General features: G+C 57.3%; 1 protein-coding gene across 2 annotated transcripts in view; it reads right to left on the bottom strand.

Annotated features, from left to right (window-relative positions):
- Positions 1–21086, bottom strand: part of NCS1 (neuronal calcium sensor 1) — a 50901-nt gene extending 29815 nt beyond the window's left edge. Inside the window, exon 1 of one of the 2 annotated variants that reach the window (XM_074362393.1) lies at positions 20653–21086. In XM_074362393.1, coding sequence (XP_074218494.1) covers positions 20653–20716 — 64 coding nt within the window. In that variant the 5' untranslated portion in view covers positions 20717–21086. Of the gene's footprint in view, positions 1–3520; positions 3732–20652 lie in introns of those variants that run through there. The other variant, XM_045506840.2, reaches the window with a different exon arrangement.
- Positions 21087–21431: the final 345 nt, after the last annotated feature.

Genomic DNA, 21431 nt, shown 5'->3' with positions numbered 1-21431 from the left:
GATACTTTAATCACTCAGTGCATGAAAGGTGAAAACAAGGCAGGGGATTGTTCCAGAAAAAGAGACTAAAGAGACATCAAATAAATGCAACTCGCAATGCCTGGAGTGGGTCCTGGATCCGGAGTTAAAACCAGCTACCCTGGGGATGACGGATATAACGGGGCCGGTGGGGGCAGCTGCCCACGGGAGGGCAGTTAGATGCCCTGATGGACTCACTGGCCTTCTTCTTAGGAGTGGCAACGGTGCGGAGGTTATGTGAAAGAATGTCCTTTTTCCCTGGGATGTGCCCTGAAGTATTTAGGGGCGAGGGTCAGACGCCTGCAGCTTCTTATGAGAGGTTCAGAAATACACACAGACACATATTTAGAAAGAGAGAGGAAGCAAATGTGGCAAAATGCTGACAGCCGGCGAAGCTAATGGCGGACACACAGGTGCTCAGGGCACTATGATCTCAGTGTCGCGCTGGATCTTTCAAAATAAAAAGTTGGGGGGAAATGTTTGTCCTCATCAGCCCACAACCTGTGTGCCCCCCTCACAGCACCGGAAAGGCCGAGGGTCCTGCCCAGGGACCTGCCCTCCAGCAGCTCTGACCACCACAGGCACTAGGAGCGAGGAGGGGCTGGGGGACAGTTATGGGGACCCTCTGCCTCTGCCCTCCACCCAGATGCCAAAGGACATTCCCAGGCTCAGGCTCCCAGGCTTGGGCCCATCCCCCCACCTCCCGGAGACTGCAAGTGTGATATTAACAGGCGTCCACCCACACCGCACTCGGTGGGTCCATGATCAGGGCTCAGGGCTCGGGCCCGGAACGAATGAAGGTCATCCTCAGTGCTACCAGCCCCCGGCCCCCTGCCCACCCCCAACCCCGTGACCCCCTCAAGCTCCTCCAACCAGTCCCACCTCCAGGCCTTTGTACCTGCCGCTCCCTTTGCCCAGAACACTTGCCCTCACCTCTTTCACCTGGTTAATCCCTACACACTTTTCCAATCCCAGCCGGGTTGTCCCTTTTCTAGGAAGCCCTCCCAAGCCCTCTTTGGAAACCCCTTTCATATGTGGGAATCACTGATTTACGTGTAGTCTGTCTTCCCATAAACTGCACAAAAGAGGGTCAGACGGGTGCCCCCTGCCAGGGCCAATCTGGGGGAGGGGGTAACGGGACATTAACAAAATAGGGCAGGCCACAGAGAGGACCCTGGTTGTGTGGCCTTGGGTGCAGGACCCCATACCTCTGAGCCTTGGTTTGCTCCTCTGTAAAATGGGACAAATAACAGCCTCCCTCTTCCAGGAGAGACACATGGCCGGCACGTGTCTGGCATCCAGCAAGAGCTCAATAAAAGCCCCTTTTTTCCCCTCATTTTCCTAGCTGGACACTAAGCCCCCAGAAGTCAAGGTGCTTCTCCAGGCATGTCCCAGCATCACCCTCGAAGCCCAGCCCAGTGTCCTGCACATGAAAGGCAGAGAATAAACCCTGTTGACTCCCCCATCCTTACCAAGCCACATCCTGAAACATGTTTCTCACAACATGTTCACCTTCACAATTACCACTGGCTTTGGCCAATTTTAAAAACAAGCTGCCTTTCTCAAGCACACTCCTGCCTCCAGGCCAGGGGCGCCCAGGCTCATTAGGAAACCAATATTTAAACACATGGCTGAAACGGTGGGACACACTGGGTCAGCATCCTGTCTTGACAACGTGTAGACTGGGTTGCTCCAAATAAGTTACTTAACCTCTCTGAGACTCAGAGTTCTCATCTGAAGGATGGAGGATTACCAGGAGGAGCCAGCAGGAGGGTATCTTGAGAGGTGGACAGAAAATCCTCAGCTTAGTGCGGGGCTGGGCATCCGCTCTACTCCTCCTCGCACTGACCTCCCTGAGAGCCTGAGAGCCTGAGAGCCGGGGCAGCAGAGTGGGAGGGGGCCTGCTGGTGGCTCAGAGTAGAGAGAGGGGCTCAGCCCCTGCCCGCTGCCCGGCCTTCCCGAAGCTTGCCCGCTGACCCCCAGCTGCGGCGGGGGTGCCCCCAGGGCCTCCTGCTCCCCGTACCCCCAGAGCAGCATTCCAAGGCCGCTCCCGGCTCCTCCTCCTTTCCCCGCAGCTCTTGTCTGCCAGGAACGAACACAAGAGCCGGTCCCTGGAGCCCAGGATAAATGTTGAGTCTGATTTTGATTTCCCTGAAGCAAAATACCACTCTCCTGATTGAAGCTCAGCTCAAACATGGTGGGAACAGAAAGCAGGGGCTGCGGCCCCCACAGAGGCGCTGGTTGCAGCAGGAGGGCTGGAGTGCACACTGCATGCGGGCTTTCGGCCTCTCCAGCCCCCGTCCTGCGGCTCACCAGGGCCCTGTTTCCACCTCCAGCGACAAAGGCTGCATGAGTGTCGTCTTTGCCTCCCCCACCCCCATCGTGGCTGAAGGGAAATCATTAGTATTGGGGCCTCCAGTTTGATTTACGCAAAAAGAGGAAGCAGGGATGATGTGGACCTGGCCACCAGCAACCCCGTGTCACCAAATCCCAGCAACCCCTTGTTACCAAATCCGACACCCCCATTAGTCCTGACATCTTTGACCACTGCCTGGAGTCAGACTCCTCCCCACGCCCCACCTCCCCTTCTCTGCTCCGCCTCCAAACACTGGGGCTCTCCGCGTTCCTGCCTCAGCACCCTCCTCCCCATGTGCTCTCTGCCGGGTGGCTTGTGCACCCTGCAGCCCTCACTCCAGGCTCCTCTCCCCGCTGAGCCCCCTTCTAGGTCCTCTCAACAGCCCAGGGACTCCTCCTGCTCCACGTGGCCCAAAGGGACCCCCACTGCAGACCAGACCACCCCTCCTCGGTCCCCATTCTGTGAACACCCCTCTTCCCGCCCTACCAGGCATTCCCACCCATCCTGGTTCCCTAGAGAACACCCCCACTGTCTGTCCAGAGCCGGCCTGGAGTCCCCCAGCCCAGCCCAAGGTTGTGCCAGCCTCCCACCTCCATCTCTCCCTCCCTCCCTCCTGTCAGTTCCCCACCCAGCAACTGCCAGCATCCCTAATTTGGTCATGGCCCTCCCCTCCCAGCAAAGCTTCTTCAGAGAAGGGAGGGAACCTGCTGGTGGGCCAGGACTCACCCCCCTGCCTCGCAGCAGCCAGATCCCCCCAACCCTAGGGACAGGGACCCCCATGCCCCGCCAGGAGGGGCAGTTGCCTGTAGGAAAGCCTGGGGGTCTTGTGGGATGTGGATTCCAGGGGTCTGGCACTCCCTTCTTGCAGACTGTCACTTTCCCTGTCTGGGCCGCAGTTTCCCTTCCATGAAAGGGGAAATGACTCCTCCTGCTCATAGCAGACATCACCTGTCTGTGCCACATCTGAAGGGCCAGGGAGGTGTGGGAGGACAAGAAAGAGCGTCAAATGCCTGTTTCCCACACACAGGGTCCTGCCACGCCTAAGGGCTGGGTGAGGGGACACCTGCACTCTCTAATCCTCCAGGCCTCCCAGCTCCCGCACCCCACGAACTGACCTGCAGGCAGAAGTCAATGGATTTGACTTACTGCCTGCCGGGGAGCAGCCCCTGGACATCACGAGAGCCGGTGTGGAAATTGGAGGGTGGGCACCCGCTCTGGGCCAGACAACCTGGGTTGGGTCACAGATGCACTAAAGTGCCGGGTGACCTTGGATGCGGGTGGCAGGCTCCTCTGTGAAACGGAGTCTCCCAGCAGAGCTGCCGCAAGATTGCCTGTGATGCGGTAATGCACTCGGGAGCTGGGAGGACCACGGTCACTGCTGATGATCATTCAGTGCTGCTGCCGGGGTGGGAAGAGAAGAGCCATGGCCCGCTGCCCTCCACCCTGCCCCAGGCCTGTCTTCCATAAATGCCCAGCTGCAGGGGAGCCGGGCCCCAGGGCCCGCCTGAGTTTCATCAGAAAGAAGGCCTGGCCTCCCGCCCAGAATCCCCGGGCACTCCGGGCTGAGCCGGGCGCTGTGGGAGCCCCTCGCCCTGACCCAGAAGGAGTGAGTTCCCTGCAGCCCCAGCCCCCACAGCCCTCCCCTTGGGGACGCAGCACTGCCCCCACAGGGGTGGCAGTGGCCCAGCCTCCCTGGGACTCACTATTTCCACCCGCCGCTGGCTGAGCACCAGCCAGCGGGGGCCCACAGCAGCCCGCAGGGCCCTGCCTGCCTTGCGCACTGCACCCTCTGAGCCACTGCTGCTGCTGCCAGCCCTGCACACACAGGATTCCAGAGACCCTGACAAAGCCCAGGGGTCCTAGGGTTCAGAGGGAACCATGTCAGCGACTGCCCAGCTGACCAGGCTCTGACTGCCTCCCAGGCCCAGCTCCTGGCCCTCCTCCCCTTCCACCCTCCCAGCTCCCCATCCTCCATGCTAAGAGGGGCCAGAACCCCAGGGTTGCAGGAGGATGGCTGAGCAGTCCTAGGACCACTTTATCTGCAGAAGAGCCCACCGAGGGTCTGGGGGAAGCTCCAGGCCCATAAAGGCCTGACTTCAGGAACTCAGTGAATGGTGGTTATCCAGCCTCAGAGGGCAGGCTCGGGCTGGGACTGGGCCAGCTGGGCCCCCAGCTCCCGGGACCTGCTCTTTGCCACTCTGAGCTCAGGCCCGGTGGACCTGACCATGGCCTGCAGAATCTGAGCTCTGTCCTATCGAGGGCCTTTGCACAGACGGGTCCATCTACCATCTGGTCACTGGCTGACTTCGGTCAGTGCACTCCCCTCCCTGAGCCATGGTTTCCTCCTTCATCACCAGGCTACTGTCAGAGCCAACAAGAGGAGAAGGTTGAAAGCACTGAGCACAGCATGTGACAAGTGCACGACATGGAGACGGACCATCATGATGATAGGCATGGTATTAGAATAAAATGTCAGGGGTCTCACTGCCACTGGGGCAGCAGCAGGACATGTGACTGGCAGGGCCCGGCTGTGGGGCCCACACCAAGATGGGAAACTCCCCAGGATGCAGAGAGGCGCCAACCTCTCCAGGGAACACAGGTGTGAGAGGCTGCTCAGAGCCACTCAAATCCCAAAGCAAATCCCCCTGTATCCCATTGGGCCCCTCAGGATCCCCCCTGAGCTCCAGACAGTTTCACTGACTGAGCTCTTAGACTGCACCAGGCCCTGTGCTGAGAAGGGCCCACTTCGCTGATGAAGAAACTGAGGCTTCATAGAGAGGCAAAAGCACCCATTGGAGGTCACACGGTCAGTGATGGAGGAGTGGAAGCGGGAGCTTAGGTCCATCTGACTCTGCAGCCTAAACTCAAGAAGGCTTTAGCCTGGAGATGGTCATTTCCAAGAAGGGGGCTGCCCAACGAGCACCCCCAGGCCACAGCAAGCACTTGGTGAGCACCTGCTGTGGACCAGGCATTGGGGTGCATGAGACCTGGGGTGCTTGGTCCAGCCTGGAGCATCCAGCTCCTGCCCATCAAAAAGTCCATTGGCAGTGTCTCCCCTGGAGAGCCAGGTCCCTGGGCCCCATCTCTCTCTTGGAGGCTGTGACCCTTCTCACTTTTAGATTTACCAAATAAAGTTTGAATCTTTGTGATTCATTTCCCACTCCAAGCCTCAGTTTTCTCAACTGGCAAATGGGGTATTTGCCAGCTTACAGATAGGTGGCAAGTGCTTGGTCCCTGGGGCAGGGCCACGTGGTAGAGGAGTCCAAGGACTCCCCAAAGGTGCTCTCCCCCGGGGGCCCCTGAGGGGAGAGGGTCAGAGCCCCCTGGGAGTTGGGGGCAGAGTCCCAGGCAGCCATAGAAACAAGGTATAGTTCAAATCTTGTGTTTTAGCTCAAATATTTCTGCAGATTTTGTACCCTGCTCCATCATTTATAGATCTCTGCTTTACTATTTAAAAATAAAGTTGCAAAATACATTGATTTTAATTTCAATGTAAGTTGAATAACTTTCCCCAAAGAGTTCTAAGTAAAAGGAAGATGTCATTTGTCTTGTGACTTCCAGGAATAGCAAGACGAAAGAGCTGCCATTTACTAGGCGTGACTGTCTGTGTCCGAGACTAAGCACTGTGCATGACTTAATCTCGCTCAGTGCCCAAATGATGCTATGAGGCAAGGATTCTGATTATCATCATCATACAGGTCAGGAAACTGAGGATCCTAGAGGTAAAGCCACTTGCCCAAGGACCAAAGTCAGTCCACAGTGGAGCCAGGACCAAAATCAGGGTCTGCATGACTCCAGAGCTTGTCTAGAAGTGTTTAAAACATCACACAAATGCATTCTGAGAGTTACCTGCCTGACTCCTGAGCAGCGGTGTCTGGTCCCCTCAAAGAGGCACCGAAACTTTGATTTCTCTGACTCCCCAGCATAGGACCACTGGGGCTGGGAGGCAAAGGTCCTCAAAATCTCCTGATCTTTTAATATCTTGCTTCAACTGAGTGACCCAGACGGAGGCACACTGACACAGGTTCAAATCCCAGCTCTCCCACATCCCAACTGTGTGACACTGGACAAGTCAGTAAACCTCTCTGAACCTTATCGGAAAAGTGGAGATGATAAAAACCTACCATAGCTACATACATAGAGACTGGAAGGAGCAGGTGGAAATGTTAACAAGAACGGCCTCAGAGCAGCAGCACAGGAAATGGTTTGGTTCTCATCTTTGCGACAGCCTGGATTTCCCAGTTTTGTCCTTCCGCAATGGCTGGGGGCTCTGTGGGCGGGATCTGTGTCTGCCTACATCACAGCCATAGAACAGCATCCGCTGCACAGTAGATGCTCCGTGTGTTTTTGTTCTTGTAGATTGCAGGTGTCATGCTTGTTTCAGGAGGGTGAGTTGGAAAGTAGACACGGCGACTTCTATTTTCCAAAACTCAAAGGTTTCCTGGCTAACAAATGAACTTGCCTGGTGGCTACCTGTGTGCCCCTGCCCCCCCACACACATACAAACACACACACACACACACACACACACACACACACCAAGGTTAAGACTCTGACTATTCCTTGATTCAAGCCATCTCTACTGCCAGACTCTGAATCTTCCAGAAGATAGGTGGGTCCTGACAGAAGTAAACCACACTTTCTGCTTCCTTAGAGACCCTGGGGAAAGGTTAGCATGTGGGATTTCCTCTGAACCCCTGATAAAGAACCTCTCAAACATTTCAGAGCCAAGCAGAGCCAAGCACTCAGGGATTCAGTTCAGCCCAATTTCACAAATATTTTCCAAGCACTTGCCAAAGTAAGAGGCTGTGGAAGGCACTGAGGCACTTGGTCAACAGGAAGGGTCTTTTTTCTGAATTGAGTCATTCTTTAGTCCCTCTGTGACCTTGAGAACTGAATTCACGTCACTGAGCCTCAGTTTCCTCATCTGTAAAATGGGGGTGGTGGTGGTAACCATACCTTCCTTCCATGGTAGTTAGAAGGAACAAATGACAGTTTTTCACCCCTTCATTCATGCAACAATTAATTTCTAAGCATTCATATGGGCTCAGGAAACACAGCAGTGACCCAGATACTGGTCCTTGTCCTCCAAGTCCCTGATGTAACAGGCAAGATGGACCTACAGCACGTAATCACACAGCTGTCTAATGATCTGTTGTGATTCTCATCATGGGGTAAGTGTAAAGCAAGAATGCAACCCAAGCAGGGGGTCAGGGGCTGCTCCCTGGGGACAGGATGCTTAAGCTGACATAGAAAGGACAAGCAGACCTCAGCAGGCAAAGAGAAAGGGCTTCCCATCAAGGGGGGCCGTGGGGATCCAAATGTCCAAAGTTCAGACACGATGCAGAGCACGGTGAGGTCAGGGACCACCAGAAGCCACATCTCTATGGAATAAAGTGCCAGCCCCAGGAAGCGCCATGTGGTCCAGGCAGATGGAGCAGCGCAGCAAGGGCTCCAAAATGTTAGCAATTGCTCCTGTTATTAATAAAGGTGTCACAGCACCCAGAGATGAGGCAAGATGGCCAGGGCCAATAAGGTGAGCATCTGGGAGGGGAGGGGGACACTCCTCCCACCCACCCATCCCAGGGCAGGTAGCACCTGCCTCCCCCCAACCCAGAGCCCCCACTTCCTTGCTTTGTCCCCAGCCCTGGGAGGGAATGGGACATGCTGGCTGGGCTGGTCTTCATCACAGCTCAGGCATAAACCAGATAAGTCCTTAATGTCACAACCAGTAGAGCAAGAAAACCTCAGAATGGGGCTGGGGGAAGGGCACTGAGAGCCCCAGGGAAGGATGCACAGCCCCTCGTCCCCCCCAGGGAGACCTCGGCCACACTGACAAGGACCTAGAGATTGATAAGCAGGGGCGGTACCTGGAGTGGGAACCAGGCAGTTGTGGGGTCATCAGGACCCCGTCCCACCCCGACTGCCACCACTCCCCCTTCTGCTTCCTGCCCAGGACGTGGCCAATCCCCTCCTGAGTGTAACCAGCCAGCCGCAGACACTGCCAAGGCCTGCACGTGAGCCTTAATGGGGCAGAACAACTCCAGCAGGGTCCCCAGAGAGTTCTGGGGCACAAGTCCTAGGGCATCCAGCCCAGGAGGGTGGAGCAGGGGCTGGAGCCCCAGGTGCCCTGAACCAGTGGCACTGCAGGGTCCAGCTCCAGCTCTGGCCCTTTAAGAGCCCAGGGCAGAGGCGGGCCCGACCTACCCTCTGTGGGGAAGCACAGAAGTGACCCATCATGGTCCTTGCCCTGGTCCTGGGCAGCAGGAGGATCCCCGGCACTGGGACTCCAAGCAGTAATGGGGCACAGAGAGGCACAGCCGCATCCTCATCACCCTGGCCAGAAGCCACCAGAGGCTGGACCATGACCCCCACCACAACACCTGCTGGTGCCTCCCTCAGCCAAGGTGGGCCCCCATCCTCCCTAGTGTCCTCACATGGCTCACCTGTTTCCCAAAACTGGTCCCATCAGTGCTGCCCTCCAGGTGGGACCCCACCCTACGGGTAAGCCGGCCCCTCCGGAGGGCTAACCTGCTAGGCATCTGGCTCACCACGCAAGGCGTTGACACTCCTGCCACTACTCCAGGTTTCCAGGGCCTCAGAGTTGCCACAGCTTAATGCCTCCAAACCCGGAACATGCCGTTCCTTCTGTCTGAAATGCTGTCAACATCCCGCATAAACCACCCCCAAAACCTCTCTATGCCTTCTCAACTCCTACGTCTCCCTCAGGTAGGGCTGACAAATTTAGCAAATAAAAATACAGGCTGCCCAGTGAAATTCAATTTCACATAAACAGCAAATAATTGTTTAGTATGTCTGGTAACCCTACCCTTGCCTCCTCCAGGAAGCCCTCCCAGGTGCACTCCAGACCTGGTGGACTCCCACAGTGTTGTGCAATGCTCTGTCTTCTTTCCTCACCAAACCATGAATGCTGAGAAGGCCAGAAAGCCATCCACCCAATCTGCCCTGTGTCCCGGCACCCACAGGACTTGGGGCGAGACAGCTCTTCCACAAATACTTTCTGCACCAGGAAGGGAAGGGTGGCCAGGTGGCCCAAGGATGCCCTTGGCCAGACTTGCCATCATGGGCACCCAGGGCCTCCAGCCGTCCTCCCACAGCTAGCTGGGCCTCCTTCTCCAAGATGCACCCAGAATGTTTCTCATGACCAACCCCCAGCTCCACGGAGCCAGGTGGAGGGAACACGAATTAAGGTGAGCAGACCCCCCTGCTTTATTTTGACAGCCACTGTTAGTTTTAATTCAGATGCCGTTCCGCTCAGGCCCAGCAAGGCCCTCATCACAGGCGATCTGGAAACAATAGTGACACAACGTGGCCATGTGGGCTCGGGAGCCATGGAGGGAGGCAGGGCCTCAGGGGCTGGGGCGGGAGCCCCGCCAGCACGGGCTTTGAGCTCCGTGGAGCTCCTCGCCTGCCCAGCACATCCACCATATATTTTTGAACAGAAGGGAAGCATTCGCTTTTTCCCCCACAGCGCCAAAAATAGCCCCATCGCCCGCCTTTAAATGGGAATCTTTTGGTTCCGACAAAGAGACAGGCGAAGGAGGGGCCTGGGAGGAGGGGCCCTGCTGGCTGCTTGGACCCCTGTTCATCTCCCCAGCCCCAGAAGGTGAGAAGGGGGCTGGGGGTCCTCACTGGGCCTGACCTGCTGGGGCCCAGCCTCCCAATGCCTGACTTCTCAAGACCACCCCCCAGATGTGGCAAGCCACCCTCACCCAGGCCAGGAGGTAGGAGGAGGCCAGACAAACAGAAAGCGAAGACCCAGGGTGGATGGGAGGAAACCGCTCAGGCATGATTAGCCTGCTTGTTTATGGATTTTTCTCACTCATTCCAGCAGATGTGCACCAGGCTCTGTCCTAGGACCGGGCCCAGCGGTGAACCATGCGACCAGGCACTGTCCCACTGTCGAATGGGCAGGAGGCTGCACTCATGTCCTCACTACCAGGTCTGGGGAGGGCACTGGCTGGGCCCAGGGCACCTCTATGGAAGGGGACAGCGGGGATGGCACAAGCTGGGTGTGGGTGAGAGTGGGTCCTGCCCAGGATCAGAGGGACCAGGCAAATGGAAGGGCCAGATGGAAAGCTGTCTCAGCTGCCCCTCACCTGGGCACAGCCCCTCCCTCCACTTGGCGCAAGCTCCATTTTCCCTGTGAGGCCACCGAGACTCAGAGGAGGGATTCAGGAGCCCAGGATGTGCCAAGCCCTTTTGCCAATATTTTCACACTCACTCCATCCACAATCCTGGAAGGCAGGGTTATCATCATCTGCCCATTTCACAGATGAAGTAAGGAGGCTCCTAGGAAAGGGCTTGGACGAGATCCCAGAGCTGATGAGAGGAGCTGAGAGTAGTACCCAGGCCAGGTCAGTCCCTGAGAAGGAAGTCCTGACACTACCGACAAGCCATCTCAGCTCCCGGCCCCCTGTCCTGACTTCATATAAGAGAAGGCAGCGGTTTGGAGTAGGAAGCGATCACCAGGCCAGTAGTGGAGAACAGGGGATCTAAACCCAGCTCTGTCTGCCTCCAAATCCAGAGTCTGGTTCCCACAGCAGCTTCTCAGTTTTTCTTTTAAAAAAAAAAAAAAAAGGAGGCCACTTCCTGTCCCCAAAAGGCCAGAGTGGTGGGGGAGCCAGGGGAGGCTGGAGACACAGAGAATGGTACTCTGAACCCACTTCCTAGCTGAAAACCCAAGCCTGAAATTAAAAAAAAAGCAGAGTGCTATTTCTGCCTTGAGTTAAACATTCCTTAAAGCCACATTCCTCTGCCCTCCTCCTCCTCCCCTGCCAGGGAATCCAGAGCACAGTGGCCTGGACGCCTCGCCAGCTTCCCCGGGCCACCTCCTGAGATCAGGAGTGCACCCTCGGTGGGGAGCACCGCCTCCCAGGTGGCACCATCAGGGTTCCCTGAGGCTGAGAAAAGGTGACATCCCATCTCACAGAGAGGGGGACAGATGGGGAAACTGAGCCTGAGCAGGGCAGCCAAAGGCCACAGCAAGAGGAGCTGGAAGCAGGACCCCAGACTCTGACTCCCTGGCAAAACCATCAGATTGCAGGTCAGGGGAACAAGTGGGTCCCACTCCAGTCAGTGGAGAAGCGAAACAAAGCACTTAGGAAAACCCTCAGCCTTACCCAGAGGCATTCAGGGGCCTGCACCGTGCACAGCTCTGGGCCGGGCAGGGAACTGAAGCCCTATTCCACCAGATGGGTCCAGCCCTCAAGGGCTTACAGTAGCCCAGGGCACTGCTACCAGACCCCCCAAGGTCCCCTCTGTCACTGTGCCTCTGAGCCCCCATAGCAACTGCAAGGACTCAGTCTCTTCCTTCATCCAACAGACACTTGCTGAAGCACCTGGGCCACGCCAGGCATGGGCAGGGCAGGATGGTGGGGGCTCTGGGCCTCCATGACCTCATCCTCAGGCCGCCCCTCCTCGGGCCGCCCCTGCTTCCCAGCCCCAGCCGGAGATCACCGTACAATGGGATGCACTGTCCCGGAGCTTACAGGTTGGGAGGGTTCCGTGAGGTCAGCACAGCATCCGCACACAGTCAGCACCCAAGGCTCAGGCTGAGAAAGCCTCCAAGGCCTGGGCACACCTGGCCCGCTGCATGCTCCCGCAATGCTCCTGGCTTCTCACAGCCCTTCTGCCACCTGCTGCAGGCCTCAACTCTGCCTCTGCCCCAGAGGAAACCAAGAGAGGCTGCCCCAAGTCCCCTGCAGGAATCAGAATATCCAGAACCAGCAGCGCTGTTCCTTCCCCGGCTAGAAGGATCCTACCCGCCCACAGTCCAGCCTCACATCTGGTCCAGGAATCCAGGACACCTGGCAGCATCTGATACGCCAGCAGCTGCGTGACTGCCTCCAGTGATGGGGTACTCACTACCCTCAGCAGCAGCTCTAAGGTGACAAGGCTCCCAGAGATGGTGGGAGGCGGGCACACTGCAGGAAGGGAACGGCTTTGGCAAGGCAAAGATCTGAGCCTGAGCCCCAGCCTGGCCACTGACCAGCTGGGAGGCCTGAGGTATGACCCTGAACCTGCCGGGGCCTCCCTTTCTGCACCTGTAAACTGGGCATAATAGTCCCAACTCCCAGGGGTGTGGTGAGAACACAAGAAGGGAAAACCTGTGCTCAGCACTCCTGGCACCAAGTACCCACTTGGCAAACGGGAGTCATCATTACTGTCACTCCTCCCAGTGATATTTTTCCACACTTGAGGGCAGAGGGGCTCCTGGAGACCACCGTGGCCAGGGCAGAAGGGGACTGAGCTGTGGCAGCCATGTCACCTGGTCCTGCTCAGTGCAGGCAGCTGAGCAGCCAGCCTCTGATTCGGGTCTCGGCCTGTCTGGGCGTCCCCAGACCCCGAGTGCCCCCCAGCACACCTACATTACAATCTGCACAGGCCTGCCCTCACACACAGCAACATGCTGGCTCGCTCACTCCTGACACACACCGTGACCCCGTCACCCACACTCGGAGCATGCCCACGTGAGCCAGGGCTGTGCACCCACACCCGGCACCCACGCTCGCTCCCGCTCACCCGCGCCCCTCCACCACAGCTTCTCAGGGCCCCCCCACCCCGACCCTCACGGGGCCCTCCCCATGGCCCAGGGTCAAACTCCAGGTCAAACTCCACTGCACCACTCACCAGATGTGTGGCCCTGGGCCAGCTCTGGTCCTCTCTGAACCTCCATTTCCTCATCTGAAAAGCAGGGACCACGCAGGGCTCCTGGGGTGAGTCAGTGACGAACACGGGCTCACAGAGCTGGGCCTGCATCACACGAACGTTGGCCACGGCAACAGCCTCTGCTCCCTACACGTTGCTGGGTACAGGTTCTCCATCACCACTGATGAGCCAGGAGGAGCACTAGAGCCATCAAATTCAGTCTGTACTGGTTCTAACCTCACACACAACAGCCCTGTGTTATGAGGGTATGATTATCCCCAACTCACAGACGGAAAAACTGAGGCATCAAGAGATTAAGGACCATGCCTGTGGCTGAGACAGCCTGAGGGCCCAAGTCACCCAGCCCCAGAGCCTGAGCAGGCTGTCCCCGGGGCCCAGCAGTAGCTTCCCCACAGAAGTCTCACCATCTGGTAACTGCACAGAAAGAGCAACGGAGCCCCAGAGGGGACATATGACTCTGAGGTCCCTGCCCAGGCTGTGACGGTTCTGGGACAGAACCCCAGGCAGGTGTGTGTCCAATCCCCCAAGCCCACATCCAGGCAGGATCCCAAAACCCCACATTCCAGAGCCAGCCCTCCCTCATCAACCCCCAGTGCAGAAGGATGCAGCCACCAACCACAGAGGCCGTCTGCATTTGCCACTCACTCCCCATGCAGCCAAGGGTCCGTGACAGCTCGCCCTGTGACCTCTGAGGCGGGGAGGTGGCCATGAACCACTGTCCCCTGACTGACGGCCAAGCAGCCTCCTTCCCGTGAAGGTACTTACTGAGCACTTGTTACGTGTCAGTCGCTGTGCCTGCCAACGGGCACACACCAGGCACCCAGAGCTCAGAGGGGTGAGGGGCTCACCTGGGTCCCATGGCTAGAAGGAGCAAGCTGGCCCTTGAGCCCTCATCCCTATGCTGTCCCGCCCTCGACGCGGAATCTGACTCCCATCTCATGTTACCTGGAAACTTGGCATGTTAATTTATGATGATCTCTGCCCTAGTAGAGAGACCACACCCAGGATATGCAAAGGGTTTCATCTCATAATGACAGTAAGAAAGAATCTCTTTTTAATTTATCCAGGTTTCTTCCTTACCTGAGAGCAGGAGATTTTTAGGACAAGATGAACCTTATCAACTTCAGTGAAGAAAGCAAGACATCTCCATCTCCATCCCAATGGCCAGCTCATCACGGCACAGTGGGAGGTACCCTACAGGAGTCAGCAGTCCTAGGTTCCTGCCCCATGTATTTGCCATGTGGCCTTGGGAGAGATACTTCCCCTCTCGGGTCCTCAACTGGCCCATTAGTAATATGAGGGCATTGGACTACACAACCCCAAAGTGTCCTCTAGCTCAAAGATTCCAGGATTCTATTTCACTGTAATCAAAGAAATGAATATTGAAACCGTGAGCTATCATTTTCTTCCTCATAAAGTTGGCAAATATTAAGAAAAACAGTAATACTCAGTGCTGGCAAGGATGCAGGGAAATAGGCACTCTCTAATCCACTTTTGCTGAAAATATAAATGAGAATGTACTTTGTGGAGAGCAATTTAACTATTTTTCAATCAAAAGCCTTTTAAGATGTCACCAGTCTTTTAACGCCCCAAATTCATTTGGGGAAATTTATTTTCGAGAAGAGATATGTGTAAAGATTTACTACAAAGATGTTCATGCCAAAATTTAGTACCAAGATGTTTGTCACAGCACTGTTTATATTGAAGAGAAAAAAGCAACCTAACTGTCCAAGGGCAGGGGATTAAATAAAATATGTTGCATTTATGTGATGCATCATTTTAAAAAACCATGTTTTAGAAGAATAGTTAATGACGTGGGCAAACATTACAACTGTCAGATTTTTAAAAGTTAAAAAGTATACAATCCCAAACTTACAAGGTAATGAAATCTCTGTACCACGTCCTATAGAGTCTCTCCTAAATATATCCAGGCCCTGTCTATGACGTCATCCCCACCGGTGCCCTCAGTTCACCACCGCGCTCACTCAGCCTCAGTTACAACCCCCTCCTCCAATCCGTTCTTGGACTACAGGCTAGAATGATACCCAAACCCAAATCTAACATATCTCTGCCACCTCCATGCATGGATCCCCTGCCCATCTCAGAAAATGTCGAAATCCCTTCCCACGGCCTTTGGGGCCCTTGGTGAGGGATGGAGTGAGCCCGGCCTACCAGTCAGCTGCATTGCTCACTGCTGTGACCTGCCCCAGAGGGGCTCGGGCCTAACTTTGGGAGCAGAGGAAGCTGGGTCCAACCCCAAGGCCACAGCCAGGAGAAAGTGCTCTCACCTGACACTCTGAGATGTGAGATGCCAGAACTCTCTGGGGTGGGGGTGGGGACGGATGGAGCTGGGGGAGGCAGAAAGAGCTGGAACAGGTGCGAGAAGGAGGCCTGGGCTCTGGGATCCGGGGGGTCCCTGCTCCTCTCCAGCCTCTGCTTCTCTCAACAAGGGGTGGGCCCTAAACCACAGGTCCCGTCCTGCCCTAGAGGACAGAGGACTTGCCTCCAAGGACCAGCTGCCACCAGGAGAGGTTTCAAGAGTCCCCTGAGAACCACGCACCACACAAAACTCTTCAAGTGCACTGAATCCTTCCATCTCTGGGGCCCCTGAGATGCCCATTTTCCCGAGGAGGAAAGTAGGGCTCAATGAGACGGGGCTTGCCCAAGGAAAGGGCCAGAACCCCAGCACATCTGGCCCCCAAGGTCAGTTTCACTCCCTGAGATTCTGTGGTTGAACAGACCCATTCCCCTCCTAGTCCATGCTCTGGACCTCAAAGCACTCTCCCCTTTTGGTTCTCAGAGTCACATGGGCAGCAACTGCAGATGAACAAACTGGTGCACAGAGAGGGTCTGTGACTCGCCCAAGACCCAGCCCCATTCTCCAGGATATTAAGTGCAACAGACTTGATGTTTCTTGCCCCGATGCCCAAACTCACTTTAAGAGTCTAAACTCGATCCCTCTTGCTGCTGCTCTGTTTAGCGTTCAGTGGAGTCAGGGAGTGGGCCCCCTCGGTCTTACCCACAGGCACACAGGCTACACAGGGATTGCGGAAACCACCTCCCTCCCTCAGAGCCTTCCCCCTCCTGGGTGGCTTATTCCTCGTCTGGTTGTGGGCCCTTCACACTCCAAACCTCTCATTTATCTTAAGATGGGTGCCAGATACTGCCTCCCCCCAAGGCAATGTCTTGCCCTCTCTGGTCAAGCAGAGTTGGGTGGGGGAAGGGACAATCAGAGACTATTCCTTATCCTATAGGAAGGGACCCTCGTGGGACCCTTCCCAAAGCCAGAGAGACTGGTGATATCCAGCATCTCTCAACCAGACTCCTGACCCCAAGCAGAGGTCCCCCCTCTCTGCTCTGGGTCGCAGAGGCCTTAGCTACTGGTTACCCCAACCTCCCATCCAGATGCTCCTCCCTCCACCATTCTGGGCATCAGGGGAAAAGGCCAGAGACTGAAGGTTGGCCAGCAAGGTCAAGGCAGAGCCTGGGCTGACCAAGAGAGACATGGAGGAAGCGACCTCCTCTGAGTCCTCAACGTAGGGTCCGAGGGGAGAGCCATGAGCACCATGGGGAGAGAACAGGAAGGGAGGGAGGGTGGAGGGTTCTGCCTCTTGGGGCTGCCTGGCTTTGGCCCAGAAGCCTTTAAACGGTTACAGTTCAGACCACGACAAATGGCTTGAGCCCCACAGGCTCGGTTTTTCAAACGACCTGGCTGGTTTCCACTTGAGGGCAGGAATTACATCTCTCTGGTTCACATCTGCATCTCTGTGCTCAGCACAGAATGAGCATTCAATGAACAGCAGGTCAGGGCAGCCTCAAAGTTAACAAGTGGGGACGGGGGAAGACTACAGCATGTGAAATAAGAATCTGCTAAGATTCAGACAATCCAAAGGTCCCCCATTTCTAGCCTCCTGTGCACCAGGCACAAAGACCACGGCAGTAGGAACGTTCCTCTGTGGAGAGATGAACTTCGCCCGCAAGATAGATTTACGACCAGTTCAAGATGGAGCCAAACTCTGCGGTCCAAACAATGTTAACAACGATCGCTAACATGCATCCCTGCATCCCTGACAAGTGTGTGTCACGTATTAAGGACCTCTTACCAGTCACCTCATCTTATTCTGTATGTTTTGAAGATTTTTAGATCTATGGCCAATCGTTTTTTTTGTTTGTTTGTTTGTTTGTTTGTTTGTTTTTTTCTGGCAGGAAGAGGTAATTAGGTTTATTTATTTATTTATTTTTTGATGGCGGTACTGGGGATTGAACCCAGGACATCGTGCATACTAGGCAAGCAGTCTACCACTGAGCTACACCTTCCCCTCAACCTCATCTTAAACCATATGTGAATCATCTTGTTGCCTCTTCACATGCCCCTAGAGTCAGGTACCACGAGCACACCCATTTTGCAGATGAGGAAGCTGAGGTTCAGTTAGGTGAAGGGCTCGCTTGTCCCATTGCCTGGGCACAAGGGATGACAATACCCTTATCAACAAGCTGGGAAAAAAGTGGGCCAGACCCAATAGGAACCAGGCTGCTGGTCACACTGAGCACTGCTGTCTGATTCCTAGCTGAGCAAAGCCTCCATCTCTCACAAACCTCTTGCTGCTCTTGGATGTGAATTGTGCCAGGAAGGGTGAGGATTGGGTTACGGGGCACTGATGACTTACAAAATCTTATCTGCAGGGAGGAAAAAAATCTGCTCTGCAGTGTTAAGCCTGAATGATGGAGGGTTTTAGCCAAGCTGAATCCAGATGCATCCAGGGAGAGTCACCCAGCTGGAACTTCGAGACCTCCTCCCGCTTCCTCGCGCGCACACACACAGACCACCAAGATGGTCTTCTCCCGAGAGCAGGAGAATCACCACCAGGGATGGCAGCCAGCACTGCCTCAGGCGTGAACATCTGGGGCTCCACCCTGAGCCCCACTTGGCATTGTGGCTGGCTGTGGGACACCCGAGGTGCCTAGGACACCAGAAGATGTTCACACCTTCCTGGACCCCCAGAACCAGCTGTGGGGCTTCAGCTGGGACTCTTGGGAATCAAGATCTGCTTGACAAACACTCATCAAGATACAAATTCCTGGGCCCCGCCCAGACTCTAAGAGTGGGAAGTCCGAGAGGGCAACCAGACTCAGGCAAGTGATATTTAACTGGCTCTCCAGGAGATTCCAACATCTGAGAGTCCTCCCTAAGCGCTCCTCTCTTGACCCCAGACAACACACAGAATCCCTTAAACAAAGAGCAGATGGTTCTACTCCCTGTCACAAGGAGGCCCATGTGGGGCCTTAGAACAGGCTGGAGGTTTTCTCTCCTGTTCCTGCTGGGAGACTTTTCATTCAACAGATACTTGCAGACCTACTAAGTGCCAGCACAACCAGACAAACACCTGCCCTGACATCAGCAAGGGAGACAGACAGGAGGTCTGTGAACCCACCACCACCCCCATCAGCCCAAACCCAGAAAGAGCTCTACAGAGAAGTACCCAGCTGTCTCCCTCATCGAGACTGTTCCACGTGTCCAAAGGCCTTTAAAAATAGCCCAGCCCAGCCCAGCCCCACGGGGCTGGCTCCTAACAAGGCTTTGTTGACTCAACTTCTCCCAAACTTGATAGATCTGCCTGGAGAGAGAGGAATGGACAAAATGACCCCCAGGCGCATTCACACCCGAAGTCCAGCTTCACAGGCTTAGAGCAGAAATCAGAAAGGGACACACAGGAGAAAAGCCCCTCTGGACTTCTCAGCGTGATCTCTGAGGTCTCGCAAGCGGCATAATTTTGTAGCCAGACAGACCTGAGTTCGAGTCCTGGCACTGCCCCATGACAGGTGGGGGATCTCGGGTAGTGGGACCACTGTGAGGACTGAATACGACAGTGATGTGAGGAGCTCAGCGTGCGACGTCTCTGGAAGCAGGAGACCTGGCTCCGCTCAGCTCACAGGTAGCTCCCCGCATCCCCACAATGGAGACACCCCTCCTTTTGAAACCCACTGTGTCCCCTGCCTCCCCAAGCACAGGGGCCCGGGAAGTCCAGTGTGCAGCCTGCCTGCTGACAGCTATGGGAGCCCAAAGGAGGCCCAGCAAATTGCACAAAACAGAAGCCACACTGGGAAGGGCTGCCCGCCCACCTCGGAGAAAGGGTAAGGGCAGCAAGGACAGAGTCTCTGGTCCTCAGAGCCTTACCCCTTTGAGAAGCAGCTACTGGAATGTGAGCGCCCTGCTGCAGAATTCCACTGGAGAAGGGCCAGTACCTCTCAGCAGACTAGCACCCACTCAGGAGGGCCCCCTTCGTTCCAAGCACATGGGGGTGAGGGGCACAGAGCCGAAGTGTGGGTTTGGACAGACTTGCAAACGTGCCCAGAAGACCAATGGAGCGGAGGGGAAGGGGGGAGCAGAGGTTGTGCAATGCACCACCAGAAGCTGCCTCCCAAGCCTCCATCAACGCTTGGGGCTGGCAGTCAATCCATCGCATCCAGGGAGGGTGCAGAGCGCCTGGACCCACATAGCAGCCCAAGTACAGGTTCTGAATCCCAACACAGCTCAGAGCCCCTGCTTCCTTCCAAGTCAGATACCCAGGCAGAAGCCCTTGTAGACCACTGGCAGTGCTTCTCCCCATCCCTCAAAAGAAAGGCAGTGTGGTCAGGACCCCCGGTGCCATTAACCCCTGGCATGCTGGGGCATCTCCCAAGAGGCTTTCAGGGAAGGGAGAAGCCTGGTATGGAGAAACTGAAGATGTGAGGAGACTGGAGAGTTGTGAAGTTGGGCAAGTGGAGAGAGATCTGGAGAGATCTGAAATTGACAGACCCTCCTCTCAGGGGTGCCCCGGACGGTTAAATAATGAGATCCACCAGATGACCCAGGGCTGTAGAAACCCATTCTCCAGTCCGGCAGACAAACAGAGACCTGGGGAGGTGAAATCAGAGCCAGAGGAGAATTCAGCCTGTAAACCCTGCAGGCAACAGGATGCGCCCAGGACCCTTCACCGCCACCGCTGCCACGAGCTCTCTGACAAGTCTCGGTCGCCACCCCCCACACACGATCAGGGCCAGGGAGGGGGAGACAGGCCAACCTCGCAGCGGCGGCGGCGGCGGCGGCATCGTGATGCATGAATCACCCGCCCCACCGCGCTCGTGCCAGTCGGATGCGCGGAGCCGGAGCCACCTCGCAACCAGGCGCCCCCTCCCCGGCCCACCGCCCCCCGCCCTGGCGCACCCCTGCCCTTTTGGACAGCTCTGCATAAGAGGGGGCCGCGGGCGGGCTGGGCTTTCCCTCCGGGCCTGGGGGTGGCCCCGCGCACGCTGACAGGCGGCACACGTCCCGGGCGAGCGTTGTTGCGCGGGGGGGGGGGGGGCGGCTAGAACAATAGGGCCAGGTGTGGGGCTGGGGGCGGGCCGGGAGCTTCCGAGGGACCCGGGGCGGGGGCAGGGCAGGGAATGACAGAAGGAAGGTGGCTGCTTTGAGGAGAGCGGAGAGCCTGCCCCAGCAGAGGCGGGAGGTGGGGGGGGGGGAGAGGACAGCGCGTTGGGGGAGGGGCACGAGGGGGCGGCGGGAGCGGCCGGGAGCAGGGGCGGGGGGGCCCCGCGCGATCACTCACAGTAGGTTTTCCTGGTCAGCTCCTCCACAACTTCGGGCTTCAACTTGCTGTTGGATTTCCCCATCCTCAGCGGCCGCGGCCCCCCGCGCCCCGGGCCGGACCCCGTCGGGGCGCCCAGCGAGAGCGGCTGGGCCGGCGCGGGCCGGGGCGGGGCGCGCGGGGGCCCGGCGGGCCGGGCTGGGCCGAGCCGGGGCCGCGCCTTTGTCTGCGCCGGGCCCGCGGGCCCGGGGCGCGGGGCTCCGGCGCGCGAGGCTGCGCGGCTGGCGACGCGGAACGCGGGGCGCGGGGCAGCCGCTCGGCAGGCCCGGGCCGTCCGGCCGCCGCCCTCTCCGGGCGCCGCGGCGCGGAGCTGCGCTGGGCTGGGCGCCGACGCGGCCGCGGTGTCGCCGCGGTCGTCCCTGGTTACTGAGCTCCGCGGCACATGCTCGCTGCTGCGCTCCCTCTCGCCGCCGCCCCTGCGCTCCCCGCCTCCCGCCTCCCGCCCGCACCGGCGCGCCAGGGGTGGACCCGGAGCCGCCACTCAGCGCCCGGCGCCACCTCCCGCCCCGCACCCGCCCGGCCGGGCCTGCGCCCGCGGAACGGCGGCCCCGCGAGCACCGAGCCGGGTCCGCGAAGGGGCGCCCCGGGCCTCATCGGCCCCCGGGCGGGAAGGCAGGTCACCCCCCGCCACTTCCCTCGCTGGGATCCCCGGCGCTCCGAGCCTCCCCCCTCCACCAAAGGGCGGAGCCGGGCGGGGGAGGGCCCGGAAGATCTGAAGTGAATGAGGCCGAGTTTCTGCC

Source organism: Camelus bactrianus, chromosome 4 (assembly GCF_048773025.1).
Source record: "Camelus bactrianus isolate YW-2024 breed Bactrian camel chromosome 4, ASM4877302v1, whole genome shotgun sequence".
Classification (NCBI taxonomy): domain Eukaryota; kingdom Metazoa; phylum Chordata; class Mammalia; order Artiodactyla; family Camelidae; genus Camelus; species Camelus bactrianus.
Note: the sequence above shows the minus strand (reverse complement) of the source record. Positions and strands in the feature narration are given on the sequence as shown.